A 15,411-nucleotide genomic window follows, 5' to 3' on the forward strand; every position below is an offset into this window, starting at 1 on the left:
TGTATTGTATTGTATTGTATTGTATTGTATTGTATTGTATTGTATTGTATTGTATTGTATTGTATTATATTATATTATATTATATTATAAACTCTTTTGACTCCAAGGACCCCCAATACAATACTGTATAGCTTGGCATAACTTGAATGTATGTTCATTATAAAAATAACCATGGACTTTACTTTTCCATGTCTAGAAATCAATATAGAACCCTAGGGTTCTTGACTAAATTTGGGGCAGCAAATCTAATCGGCTCTAAAAGTGTGTCGTCTAGCAACTCTCAATACCCTTCTGAGCTGTATTCGCCTAACTCTTGGTGGGCCAATCACATCGTGTATAGAGTCGGTGGGCGGGGTCATAATGACGACGGCCGAGTTGCGTTTGCGTGCTTCTAGTAAACACAGAAACTGGCGAACGCCGGTCTTTCGAATCAGCTTTGACCGCGACTCTGGAAGACTTGGAGTTAAGCTTTTCTCTGAGAAAAGAACAAAGAGCGGCACTGAAGTCATTCTTAAAAAGGGAAGATGTGTTCGGGGTTTAGCCGACCGGATACGGCGAATGTTTAATCTATCAGCGAGCTCTGCTTCACCTTCGTTGCTCTGGTTGGTTGTAGCGCTATCCTATCGCGTGCAGAGGGAGTTTGAAAGACAACCGTTTATCCCGCCCCTCAGATTGAGCTGTCAATGGTGAGTTTCCAGACCAAACATCTTGATGTGGGTCTGGCTTGTCAGGCTAGATGGTCCATTATATGGAAAAATGTCTTAAATTATTGCATTATACTTTTATTTTAAGTTTTTTTTTTTAAATGATTTTCCAGTGATTAAGTATGCTTACAAGCCGTTTAATGTATTAAATGTAATTAAAATGAAAAAAATAATTAAAACTAAATCCATAAAAGATCCCATGCTGGGAACTCATAAAAAGGTTCTAAATATGACACGCCTGACAGATTCTATACAGAACCTTTTCTTCTAAGACTGTGTGAAAACAAAAAACAAAAAAAATCTTGATATTAGTTATTTTATTGTTTATTGTTTTAGTTGATGTTTTGTCTAAATAATTTTCAGTCATCTTGATGCCCCTTGGTAAGTTCGCTGAGGCCCCCTAGTGGGTTGAGAATCACTGATATAGAGTTCATCATATTAAACATGCACTTACTGGGGTATTTTCGGCAGCCCCCCGCAGAGCACATTGGGACCCAGGTGCCTTGATGTGTGCTCAGCGTCCAGGACGGGGTGGCCGTGTCATCAGTCGCCTCCCCCGACATTGAGTCCGGATTCACACTGCACATTTCCACTGTATTAAACAGCCGGCAAAAGTCCTCTATTCCAATCCTGAAAAACATGCGTGCTTATGAAGTCCAGACACAGGCAGATTTGAGCTAGGCCTGCAGAGGATGCACTGACTGCAGTGGCAGGTATTACTAGTAGTGTTTTATAATTCGAGGCATTTAATTGATCCAGGTTTGGCAGTGCTCCCCAATAGAAAGAGACAGAGGGATGTGTGACACACACACACACACACACACACACACACACACACACACACACATACACATAATCAATGGCATTATCTACACCGGAAGCACTAGTTGCATCTTCAGTTAATGATCCGCCTGTTTCTATTTTTATGTTCTGCAGAGCTACTAAAGCCTCTTTATTTTCCACATTTGTCTGAATAAATGTTTAATTTACAAATATATGTTTGTGTGCATGTCTCAAGATACGTTTCTACAGGAGCCCCTGTTGACTATATAGTTATGGGAAAATGTCTTCTGTACTGAACATTTACATACCAGAATTCTCCATCTTCAACTTTTGCCAACTCAAGTCTGGCCTTCTGAGCATTGTCTATAACGTCCCAGTCTTTACACCTGTGCGCACACACACACACAAACACACACACACACAAATGACCACTTTTCAGCAGCTCTGAAATGCAATACTCGTAACAAAATGAGCAGCTGAAGTCTTTCTAACTTGTCACTCCAGGGTCCACAGTACTCAACAAACCCCCAGGGGTTACGCAGCCTCAGGAGTAACACCTCTTCAGATGCTCTCTGGACCTACACACACACACACACACACACACACACACACACACACACACACACACACGCACATTGGGTTAATGTTTTATGGGGACAGATTTTTATACTGTACAAACTGTATTATCTCCCCTTACCCTAACCATCACACAAAACTTTATGCAATTAAACATTTTTCAAAAAACATAATTCTGTGTGATTTTATAAGATCATATAAGAAAAATGTCCCCACAAGGACAAGGATTTTGGATAGTGCCATTTTGTCCCCATAACTTAGGGTTTGCCTGAACCATCCACACACACCTGTGCACACATACACTCTCACAGACGCGCGCACACACACACACACACACACACACACACACACACACACACACAAATATAGCATGTGAAAACCTATGTGGTGTATATTAGTCTCTTAATCTATTAACAGAGATGTTTACCAAAAACGTTTTTTTTTTTTTTTAAATCACTAATTGGATAAATCATTAAAACACTGTCAAGAAAAACCCAGGTCATATTTCACACCAAATTCAAAAGAAAAATATTCTAAAGAATACATAAAAAATAACTATTTTTCATGTTTCTGAAATAATGTGTGTGTGCATTATTCTCATACCTTATCTGTATCAGTGATGGCATAGGCATGACCTTTGATGAGACCATCTGACGTCACAATGCCAATGTCCTTCACACTCGTAGCCTGCGCACAAAACAAATGTGTGTTTAACATGTACACACCCTGCAAAAATTCAGCAAAAGCCAACCGTAATGGATGGAGTGTGTAGCTTTTCATCTCATAAACAACCATGTAGGAAGACACATCATGGCCATGTTCCAGGATGACAATGCCAAGATTCATCAGCTCAAACTGGCACAACATTTATTTCCATCAAGAGTCAATGCAAGAGTCCAGCACTCTGTAAAGTCTCCTCCCGCACATCCCATAGACTTAAAAATTATTAAATTTATGCTCTGGACTCAGGAGCCGATTCATGTGTGGAAATGATTCATGTGCTAAAACTGTTGCCAAACATATAATATGCTAGAAACATAATAATCGCTTAAATAATGAGACAATCATAGACTCTTGCCTATTTAAATCCAATAATGACCTTTTTGGCCAGGTATTGTATATTTATTATTCCAAAATGTATATATTACTCCAAGATATTGACTGGTAGTGTATGTGTGTTATATTGTGTGAAAATGTGTCCATACGTGTATAAAGCAGCTGATCAGGCTGTCCCTGGCCAGGGCAGCAGTGATGGCTCTCCAGAGCATGCGTGGGGGCCGAGAAGACACGGGGAGGGAGTAGGCAATGCCCCCTGTGAAATCCTCCATTCCCTCTGAGATAATCCCCCCTTTCAGACTGCCATAAGAACCAATCAGCCTTTAAAAACAGAGAGAGAGAGCGAGCGAGAGAGAGAGAGAGAGCGAGAGCGAGAGAGAGAGAGAGAGAGAGAGAGAGAGAGAGAGAGAGAGAGAGAGAGAGAGAGAGAGAGAGAGAGAGAGAGAGAGAGATTAATTGGCTTCTAATGTTTGGATTGGTTCCTCATTAATTACTCTGTTATGATTTTTTCACAACTGGATGTTTTTTTCTAAAAATATCAGTCCTTAAATAACACAAAGGAACAATGGCCTTCACGTGAGCAGCGTCACTAATGAATAGTCGCACGCCCACACACACAGTCAAGGACACATATGCTGGAACTGACTTGGCATAAGCTTTCTCCACCAGGGCGCTCCAGAACTCGTTGGTGGTGCGAGAGTAGCTGAAAAGCAGACGGCCCTCTCTCACAGGCAGCCTGTCATCCACTACCACCTCCACCCACTCACCATACTGCCAGAACTACACCACAGAGAGAGAGAGAGAGAGAGAGAGAGAGAGGGAGAGGGAGAGGGAGAGGGAGAGGGAGAGGGAGAGAGAGAGAGAGAGAGAGAGAGAGAGAGAGAGAGAGAGAGAGAGGTTACATTTGCACATTCGGGTGTTGATGCTCCTGAAAAAAAGGATATTTCATAGCTACGTATATTACAATTATTATGTATATTTAAATACAATACTCATTCATACATTTAAGAAAGATTTGCATGTATATACATTTATATAATTTATATGAAATATAAATATTGTATTTATATATATATACATTAATAATTAGTAGTACAGTACACACACACACCCACACACACATATGTGTGTGTGTGTGTATATATATAATTTTACTCTGTTTACGGATATGGCTAGACACATGTGCGAGTGACGCATGTACGCAATTTCAAGCAAAAAACATCCCAACAGGTCTAAAATATAAACAGGGTATGATCAAATTAAGATCAGGTTAAGACAAAAACACAGAGGATTGATGATGTATATTCACCCATTTACATTTGTTAATTCTGAACTAGGGATGTTAACCGATGACCGTTTGACCGATGGTTGACCGTATCAACGTTAACCGATCAAAGTTATCGGTTGTCGTTTAAAAAAAAGAAAAGTGATCTCTAAATTAGGCTATTATAGACAGGTGACTAAACGATACTACAGTTAGCCATCTCATTCCAAAATCCCCTCACACTCATTTTTTTCATAACTCGCCTGTTTGTACTTAATATACCAATAAAAACATTTGGCGTGAGGTCACAGCTCACAAGGTTTGCAGAAAGTAAACAGACTAAAAACACTCGAGGTTAGAGCCAGGGCAGACGACAGTATGAAGCGTCATTCCGCATAAGATGGGCTTACATTTGGAAATATATTCAGTGGTAACACATAAGGTGTTGAGGTGTTGTTCGTCATCTTTCTTTATTATTGTTAGCACTACCTTGAACTAAAGCGGCGTCTCTTCAGAGCTGTCATTTTCTTAAATGAGCCGCAGCAATGTTTCAAATGAGCGTCTTACGCTAGACAAATGCCTTTATTTTCAACGCGATCATATTGTACCCAAACCATTTCGAAACTAATGAGCCATTTGTCCTCCGATTACAAACAAGCTCCTCGGCGCCGCGTTTGGGGACTCATGTTTCGCGCTGTGGGGGATTTTAAAAAAGGTACGTGAGTGGAAGGGAGGCGGCGGCGCCGGGACAGTGTGTGTGTGAGAGCGGGAGGCAGAGCGGCAGAGAGATGCGACAGAGTTGCGAAATTGCATTCGCGGCTCGCGGCTGTTATTTCAAATAGCGCAGCATATTTTAAACTAATCGTTTAACCGGTTTCAACCGGCTAATGAGGATCAGTGGTCGGTCAAGAAAATGTTTAGTTTTCAACATCCCTATTCTGAACAAAAAAAGTTACATAGTGTACCTTTAAAATAAAGTTTTTTTGTTTTTAAAGCATTTTAAATTGTATGCAGCCATTACTCTACATAATTCTGCAGAAATCATTCTAATTGCTGATCAAAAGTTGTGCTGCTTAATATTTTTGTGGAAACCATGCCATATATCTATTTATTTTTTCAGGATCCTTTAATTAATATAAATTTTAAAAGAACAGTATTTATTTGAAAGAGAAATATTGTGTATGTATGCTTCCTTGCCAAATAAAAGCATTAATTTCTTACTTTCAAAAACAAATATTGACCCAAACTTTTGAACGATAATAATTTACATAAAAGTCATTAAGGCACAGCAACAAAACCAGACTATTTAGGGTGGAAATTATTCACATTAATAAATGAAATTGTATGAATGGCCATTTAAACGTGAAGCTGAAAGTCTTTATGAGATATTTAACAGACAAGAATGGACATGTCAGCCTGCAGGTAGCACTGCACTCAGTGTGTGTCCACACCTCTCTGTCCATGTCCTTGGGCTACAGTAACAAGCCTAGACATTTCAGGAATCGTCCACCAATCAACAGTCCTCTAACCTTTCCTTATTTCTCTTCTGTCAATCAGTTTCTGATGTGTCTTCTTTCTTTCCTCCCCTCTCTAACCCTCCTGGATCAGGTCAAGTCATGTTGCACATACCTGTTTAGCCTCTAAACTTGATAATACGGCCGCTAGGATGAAATTATATGCTGAGAATGGCATAACAATTACATAACGCAACCTTGCATAAGAGCTCTTCGGGTCTAATATGTTTTGATTGTTTAATGAACTGTGCTGTTATCTCCCGAGTTTAACCTCAGACTCAGTTCATAACCACGCACACAAGCCACGAGAGCTGTAGAGGCTTGTTTTAATGTAAGCCTTGTTAAGGTGAACTCTCTGAAACAAATAGCATGGCAGTAATAATTATACGCGCAGTGGTTCATTCGTCACTTTGTGCTTCAGTAAACAAACCCCGAGGAGTAGGTGAGAAAAATGTGTCAGAGGGTAATTTAATTATCATATATCACATACAATATCTCATTATACAGCAGCCTGTAATTGAGAGATGCTTATGATAAAGTTTATTTGTGTTGTGTTTTATTTTTGTACATTTTCTACATGGTGTTTGAAATGAGCATTTTTGGTGAACTCATCAATATACTGTCAAACCAAAAATTATTCAGACACCAGATATATAATTTTTTACTAGTGGGTGCAGGACACTAAAATAAAGTGTGATATATTATACCCCAAAATTCTTCCAGTAAAATTTATAACAATTTGGGAGCAAAATGCTTCAAACTCTTTGACCTGAGCATGTTTTCCTCAAGTGTTTTTTCTTTAATTGCTAATGTGACCTTTGACACCACAGACTGAACAAAACGAAGCATTGATTAGTCATTGGTTGAGCTAAACTGGTATTATCTAATTGTGTCTTTTTAATCGAACAGCTGATTGGTTGATTGTAATCATTACACCCTTTCTATCAAAGTGATCCGACATTATCAAGATGAATTTGTTCTGACACAGTTTAACTTGTCATATATTATTATTTTCTAAACTATAGCGAAAAAACTGATAATGTGAGAAAATGTTGAAGGTGTCTGAATAAGTTTTGGTTTGACTGTATATTAAAGATTAAATTTTAGAAATGTGATAGAATTATGCATTAGTAAAATGTTTGTTATTCTCACTTACTATATAATTATGCGCATATTATTTATTATCTCATTCATCTTTTTCTACAAAACATCTTAAAGCAGCTATATGTGAGAATTTTCATTTTTGGGTCAACATGGCACAGCTTACCCCACTCTCCCTAACCATATTTAGTATAAAATATAGATGATGGAATTTTTTTGGTAGGGATAGTCCAATCAGTGAATATTTTCTGTAGGGGTGCACCGATATGATACATTTTAGCCGATTGTATTACCGATATGTTGTTATATTTGAAAGCCGATAACCGATATATTGGCAGATAAATCTAAATCCAATTTTTTTTTGTAATTTTTGAGAGCCTGATTACAAAAACAAAAGTCTCACCATTGAATCAATGTCCCAATAATGTTCTCATTATAATTTTCTGTAGCCTATATGACAGACTTGACCATATTTTCCTTTTTAAAGCTAAACTTTTTTAGTTCATTCTTAGCTAAAAACACTTAGTTCGTTCAAAAATATATATGCTCATTAATGTATATTTACTTCTTTCAAGTAATAAAGTATTCTCGTAAGTTTATAATATGCCATTGAAAATACATACGGGTGAGGGGTTCGAATGCCGGTCGCCATGTTGCTCCTCCATCTTGAAAGTACATTAGCCAAAGAGGGACATACCCGTAAATTCAAGCTTCGCCTTTCGCGTTTTAACACTCGATGGCACCGTGTCGAATGTGAAGAGGGGGATTGCCATGTTAATCTTGGACTAAATCGACCACCGTAGGAGTTCAAACGAAATCAGAATTGAGCGGAACAGAAACTAATATTCACTGGATGGTCATATACCATTACACCGCTAGATGGGGGAAAATATCACACAGTGTAGCTTTAAGCGATTGCGATCAAATTTCAATTCAAAACCATCATAGCGAACAGTGGGCATCTGAAGTGTCTCAGCTAAAGGAAGTAATAAATTTTTATCAACTTTAATGTATATCGGACAAATTTTCTTATCGGGCCGACAATTAACATATATCGACCGATACCGATACGGTGGCCGATATATCGCGCATCCCTAATTTTCTGGACATTTTCTTTGTCGTATGCCACCCCTAGCCCCTATTTTAAAGAGGTTAAAGACAAAACACAAGGTCCGATTCCCCCATAATCTGCAGTCTGTTTATCCTTGTGATGTGACTGACAGGATTAGATGAACAAGCTCCGCCCACCTTCACCTCTGTCAGTAAATCACTTCAGCCTTTCAGTCTTGAGCCTCACGGTGGGCCTCTTTTTTCCGGCTACCAATATAAGTGCAGCTTTCATTTTGTAAGTTTATCTCTCTCTAGTGGTTCAGTAACAAGATGGACAGGATGCCCGGGGGGTGGACAAAATAAGGACTATTCTGGCTGTTTGTTCTCAATAACGGTGGAAAACCTACAGGAAAACACTCATGCGTGAGAACTGGCAACTTTAGGACCATTTTAAGATGTGTGGTCATTCCAAACTTTGGATTTTATTGACCAGGTTTGTTCCATTCGGATCATTAGGAGACTAAGCGAATAGGATTAAAGGGGCCTGCAAGAAATCTACCAACAGAAACACAATGTTCCTTCTCTGTGAATGAAAAACAGACAACTGAATTATGTTAATTTGTGCCAATGCGGTGCATGTTTAAAGGGGGCGGGACATGCAGATGTCATCGGGACAAAAGGAAGACGGGCTGTTTCTGGAAATGAACCTCAGCTGTTAGGGATGGTAAAGGTCAAAGAAGATTTTAATTACCGTTCCCGAGGACGCACGTACTCAATCTCCAAATCTAGATGCATAAGCAGACGAGGATATGAATTCTAGCCTGATTCGACCCTATCTCAAGTCTCAAACCCCCACTTGGACTATAAAAAATGGGCCCCTTTATGTAAAATTCATGGCTTCTTTCATGCTTTCCCATCAATCACTCATTTATAGTCACTGATCTAGTTTATTATGATATTAAAAAGTAACTGTGAAAGAAAAGCATGACGTATTTAACAAAAGAATAATCTCATACATTTGTGAGCATCTCATTGTGGTTTCCTGCTCCCCCTTACCCTGAAACGGAAGATGCCAGCGTAGGATTCACTCAGGCTTTGTCCAGATGGAACCACTTTGACAAACAGAGTCGGGTGCATGGTGAGACAGGAGAGGGCCGCCAGCAGCCAGCAGTTACCTGCAGCGGGACACGACGACAGGCTCGGTTAGGCAATCCTCTCAACGTTTATAATGACCACAGCCTCAAACACTAGGTGTAAGTTCAAGCTTTGAAGAAGCAGGAGACATGCTGCCTGTCACACACACACACACACACACACACACACACACACACACACACACACACACACACACACACACACACACACACACACACAAATTCCTCTGTAACAGGTAACAGCTGTTCGTTTGCTCCATGTGGGGGAAACTTCACTTCATAAAAATAAAAAAAAGTGCTTAACACCAGATCCCATAGGAATGACACCAAACACAGCTCTACAATGGAGCCCGTCCAATTAATCTTCCGACCGCAAGAAAACGGCCTGGATATGTTGATGTGGAAAGTCACTTGAAAACAAATAATTAAAATTTCTGCTTGAAGTGCTAAGAATAAGCCATTATTTGGGTAGATCTCCATTCAAATGAGATTATTTACATGCGTTTGTTATTCTGTGCGTTGCGATGTTCATATATTATTTAGAGAGGCCATCCAAATCCTGAGTGGCAAACGCACACTTCGTGATTTAAGCACAGATCTGCATGCTTTGATACAAGATGCCCACAGTTCTTTATGTGTGTGCACAAGAAATGTCAGAAATGTTGAGTTTCGCAATAAATGGCAGCCAGATGTTGCTGTGAGAATGATATTATTGATCAATAAGTATCCTTGAAATGGTACTGGATCCTGGGGGATCCCAAAAGAGAAGCAGTTCCTTTTTAGTCCCAATTCACGTACGTGCACTCTCATCCTTTTCTCAGTTCATTCCGATTTTTTAATTTAGTGTTCATCTGAGTGGTCCAAGACCTTAGGACTTTTGTCGCACTTGAACCATAAATACACAAAAAATGGATTTGAGGATTTTATTTGTTTGTAATAAAAAAAGAAACCAATCCTTGAATGTGAGGAATGCTTCAGTATACATAAAAAAAATGCTCAAAATTAAAACTAAAAATGCTAAAACCAAAAGATGATTTTATAATGTATATGTGTATCTGAATGCATACTGAAGAGATAAACTCAAGAACCGACTTTAGGACCCAGCAGAAGAGTGCATTTGCTCCATATTTAAGGGTTATTGAGTTATTTTGATTTTAAGTTGAAAGAATGTGAAGAATGTGCGTAAATTATAATATTTATTGATAAAATATAGTAATTAAAAGGTAAATAAAATTAGTAAGGATATAAGCTTTCTAGACAAAAAAAAAAGAGCATAATTTATCATTTTAGGGCGTTTTTGACCGACAAGGGAATGATTTGTTGGAGGTTGCGAGCAGAGGATGAGGGTTAAGTATAAATAGTGTGAGTAGTGTGTTCACTAAAAACTTTAATAAAAGAAAAAGTGCACTCTAAATACCCGGATGATGCCCTTAAACGGAAAAAAGTGTGGCAACTTTAATTATGTAACGGATGGGGAGGGGCATTAGACTCTGATGTTTAATGACACAATAACCTTATAAAATTCACACACTACACGGATGAGTACATTGTGCATATAGTAGAAGTGCATACATAGTGTAGAATGCGTGATTTGGGATGCAACTCAAAAAACTTCAAAAAACAGGAGCTGGAAAGTCCCCGGATGAACTACTACTCTGAGCACTCGACGGACTTTACTATCCCATGAGGCCACGGGAGGGGATTAATGAATGGAAGAGAAGCAACGCAACTGACGCGAGTAACTAACAGCAAGGCGGATGTAGTATGTCCAAATTTAATTCATACCCATATTCATAATATATATCAATGGCATACTTTTTAATGGTTGTGAAGTTAATTCAAGTACCTACTCAAACAGTGTGTGATTTCGGATACAGCAAATGTCATGCGGACACACGGACACGAGCGCAACTCATTAAACTTTGCAATGTCATTTTGTTTGCATAGAAATGCAAATGTTAAAATGCCTCTTACTTATTATTTTTATGGGAGATCAAAACTGTAAATCAATGAAAAAGGGAGAAAGAAATTGTATTACTTGTCCTAATGCATTTGAAAAAAGGAAAGCAATTTTATGAGGACATCCTGCCCTTTTAAGGGATTCTAGATTCTAGAGGATACATAAAAATAACTATAAATTATGCATATTTAATGCAGCTATTTTATACTAAACTCTCATCCTAACCCTATAGTAAGTGCACTTAAATGTACAATTACACTATAACATGGACACATTAAAATAAAGTGTAACCGAAAATTGCTCTTCCATGGTAAATGAAAGTCATTTAGCAAAAGCTATTACATGGACACAACGACATATCCTTTCTTTTTTTACTTTAATGTAAATTATAATTTTACTGTATACTTTTAGTTGCGTTTAAAAGGCACACGTTTTGGTTTGGTGTTGGTAAAGAGGTACTTGACCCTTTCTGATGGATCTTTAAGGGTACAAAAAAAGGTTGGGAAACACTGAATAAAGCTGAGTGTGTAAACTTCTAACATTGCACGTCAACATAAGCGCTTTCCATCAACTCCAAAGCAATGCCATATGTGGAGAGGAAGAGAGAGGGCTAAGGGAAAACAATAAAACAATACCCGCTGAGCACAATAATTGTTATTCTTTAGGTGGGTGGAAAAGGGAGGCGGGTGAGGGAGGGGTGTACAGATGATGCCGATCCGACCTCACGCTCCCTCCTCCCTGTCTCTAGTACATTTGTCGTGTTTTTGATGTGAGTCGCCTGCGGCGTGTTGCCTCTCTCAGCAGGGACTCGGAGATCCGCGCAGTGTCTCGCGGCTACAGGGACAGAATGGGGATAGTACATTAAGCGTGATGAGGAAGATCTGGGTGGAAGAAGATGGGGGGAGGGCATCTGCACGATAAGGAGAGGAAGAGTGGGAGCGTTGCCAAAGACGGATATTTCTCTGATAGCACTCGTGCCTTGAGGGTGCTTTCGGGTGATTTGGTTTCTGAGAGGTGCAGTAAGGCGTTATCCCATTATCCTGGCATAAAATATGAACAACCGTGCGCTAACACGAGCATGCACTCACCCAGCTGGCCCTGGCAGATATCGGTGGTGCCCATGGTGCCCTCGACAAAGACAGCATTACTTGTGATTTCCTGAAGAGGGGGAGAGGTGGGGTGGAAGAGATGGGTGTGAGCCAAAAACAATTTGCAAGAACATGCGATGGGCTGATCAGGACATCTGAGGAGAACTTTTCAGGTTCAGTGTCTGTCTGAATGTCTTAAAGGGATAGTCCACCCAAACAACTAAAAACTCTGTCATCATTTACTCATCCACATGCCATTCCTCTTCTGAACACACAAGAAGATATTCTGAAGAATGTTGGTAGCTAAACAATTTCTGTTCCCATTGACTTCTATTTTGACAAAATAGAATATAAGTCAATGGGAACCAAATGTGGTTAAACATTCGTATTTTGTGTTCCACAGAGGAAAGGTTTGGAAGGGGGGAGTAAAGGATAACAGTTTTTTGTTTTGGGGGATTTGGGGTAGAATATCACTTTAAATCTTCTCATTGAACTCTTGAGTATTTTTATATGAATGAAAAAACAAAGTAAATTATTCACCTCGAGAAATGGCCCATTTATTATATGGGCCTATTAGGGCTGTCTAATCGAATAATCACATCCCAAAAAAAAGTTATGTGTGTATTGTGAATAATTATTATGTATATACTGCATACACATACATGCAAATGTCTTAATTATATACATGAATTATTTTTTCTGTAATTAATCATGATTAATCGCCCCTAACATTAAAGTTTTTAATGTAGGCCTATATATATATATATATATATATATATATATATATATATATATATATATATATATATATATATATATATATATAAATAATTGATCCATTTCACTTTTCTATTGATTGTAGTTGTCATATATTATTTAACCATAAATGCATTTTAAAAAGTGGTTCAAATAATGCAGGTTTTCACTGTGATTTAACATTAAACATTTAAGGCAGTAATTAAAGTTTTTAATGAATGTGGTTTTAATTAGCTTTTTTAACAGTGAGTTTCCCTTGAGGTGCGACATCACCTTTAATGGCCTCATAAAGTTCTGTGAGCTTTACTGGCTTATCATCAATGACATTCCTCCCGTTTTCTGCTACACTTTCTGGTGTTCAATTAAATTGAACTTATTGTCAAATATCGTCAATAATTACGCTTTTACACTTTAATTACGCTACGCTGTTACCAATGACACGAATAAGCATAGAAACAATCTGAAGCTATAACATTTTCCCTGGAAAATCAATAAGCCCATCTGATGATTTGTCACAATAGTCAGCTTTCTGATTTCTGCAGTTACCTTCGGGCGCAGCCACTTCACTGCCTTTTTCTGATCGGGATCCGCTGGAATCCCGAGGGAGCTTTGGTTCGCCGCGAACACCGAGTCTGAGAACAGAACGGCAGATTTGAGACACTTCTGCAGCAGAGCATCATAGTCTTGATCCTTGAACTTCACCGGATTGTCAATAGAGCCTAACTCAGACATCTCTTCAGAATCAGATGATTCAGTCCTGTCACTCACAGCCTGTGCTGCTAAAGTTTCTGAGCTCTAGTTTGGGAAAAGTTTAGAGCAGCACCCAATCCCACCCAATCCCCACCCTCTCATATTGACTGGCCGGAGCTGTAGAAACATGAGACGGTGTGTGATAATATCAGACTATCTTGGTTTCCTGAGGTGCAAATAGATCTGAATTTGTCATGCTAATATTAATTAGAAATAGGCTACGCTTCGATATCAAAGTAAAAACCACTGAGCGATATTGGGGGATATCGCTCACACACACACACACACACACACACACACACACACACACACACACACACACACACACACACACACACACACACACACAATAAGTGAATATAGGCTATTACAAAAAATATACATAAAAAAATATATGTTTTTTTTAATGTATATTTTTTCGTAATAGCCTATATTCACTTATAGCCTACACCGGGGAATGTTATTTGATTTAAACATCAGATGTAAACAAACATCACCATCTGTTATGTGTGCAATAACACATTGACCGCTAGATGGCACTGCGATGTCACTACCTCAGTTTTTGCAGATCTAACACGTTAAACCCCAGTTTTGTTTTAATAGCTGAATAAAATCAAACAACCTTTTCTATAAAAAGAGAAGAAAATATCTAATAGAAAGTGGCTAACAGTAAAATAAATATTTAATTTTAACCCCCTAATACCCAGGAAAAGAAAGTCTTTTGAATTTAATATTTTTTCCATGCCATCACATTGTTAGAGCTTAAGAAACATGGAAAAATGTTGTTTTATATTTTTTATTTATTTATTCATGTTATCTTAACGTTTTATTCAGGAATGGCCTAGTGTTGTAGAAGATCCATCTGAATTGGTAAATTACAAATGCATAAGTAATGTTGAGGAAAATGTTAAACGTTAATTGATAGAACAAAATATTATATTATATATATATATATATATATATATATATATATATATATATATATATATATATATATATATATATATATATATATATATATTATATCTGTTAAAGCAACATCATCATGTTTGCAGTCATGCTCAAATTTGTGAAAACAGCTCTCTTGCGATATTGTTTAATTATATCACGTTATTAACCCAGATCTCATACAAGAACTTTTTGCATCAATATCTTGAATTTTGTGACAATATGTATTCATTTATGGTGACATTTTTTTACACAATCCCTAATTAAACTCTGAATTGGCACAATATTAGAAGTAAGTTATTGATTTAAGGATGCAAATAAATAAATCAGGCAATGAACTGGCAATTTAGTAATATCCCAGCAGTTGTGGTCTTAACCGGTCTTGAAACAAAATCCAGAGTCCTCTTAGTCTGAGACCGAGACAAGACGAGTACAAATGGTCTTAACACCTCGAGGTCTCGAGCAGTACAACACTAGTGTCCTCTACAGTGGACATGAAATCAATGTTTTATAACAGAAAGTCACTACAAACCCCATAACATTTTCATGAGCTGTTGATTTATAACAAACAATTAGTCAGGTTTAAATTTGAATTATAAAATATTATAATTTTCCATAAGTGCTAAATTTGATAATTTGTAATATTTTAAGACCAAGGAGAAGTTGTTCTCCTGGTGAAACTTCCAAACAAATGGTATCTTTTACAT

The 15,411-nt window shown here is 37.9% G+C and overlaps 1 protein-coding gene across 1 annotated transcript in view; it reads right to left on the reverse strand.

Moving 5' to 3' along the window:
* The window catches only part of capn12 (calpain 12), a 29,365-nt gene extending 15,619 nt beyond the window's left edge, over positions 1-13,746 (reverse strand). Inside the window, exons 1-9 of the mRNA XM_067419051.1 lie at positions 13,553-13,746; positions 12,251-12,320; positions 9,105-9,223; positions 3,766-3,899; positions 3,269-3,440; positions 2,667-2,750; positions 1,980-2,065; positions 1,796-1,873; positions 1,159-1,334 (exon numbers count right to left, since the gene is read on the reverse strand). Of these exons, the coding sequence (XP_067275152.1) occupies positions 1,159-1,334; positions 1,796-1,873; positions 1,980-2,065; positions 2,667-2,750; positions 3,269-3,440; positions 3,766-3,899; positions 9,105-9,223; positions 12,251-12,320; positions 13,553-13,738 (1,105 nt within the window). The 5' untranslated portion in view covers positions 13,739-13,746. The remainder of the gene's footprint in view (positions 1-1,158; positions 1,335-1,795; positions 1,874-1,979; positions 2,066-2,666; positions 2,751-3,268; positions 3,441-3,765; positions 3,900-9,104; positions 9,224-12,250; positions 12,321-13,552) is intronic.
* Between the last annotated feature and the right edge of the window lie 1,665 nt (positions 13,747-15,411).

This window comes from Pseudorasbora parva, chromosome 16 (assembly GCF_024679245.1).
Source record: "Pseudorasbora parva isolate DD20220531a chromosome 16, ASM2467924v1, whole genome shotgun sequence".
Lineage (NCBI taxonomy): Eukaryota > Metazoa > Chordata > Actinopteri > Cypriniformes > Gobionidae > Pseudorasbora > Pseudorasbora parva.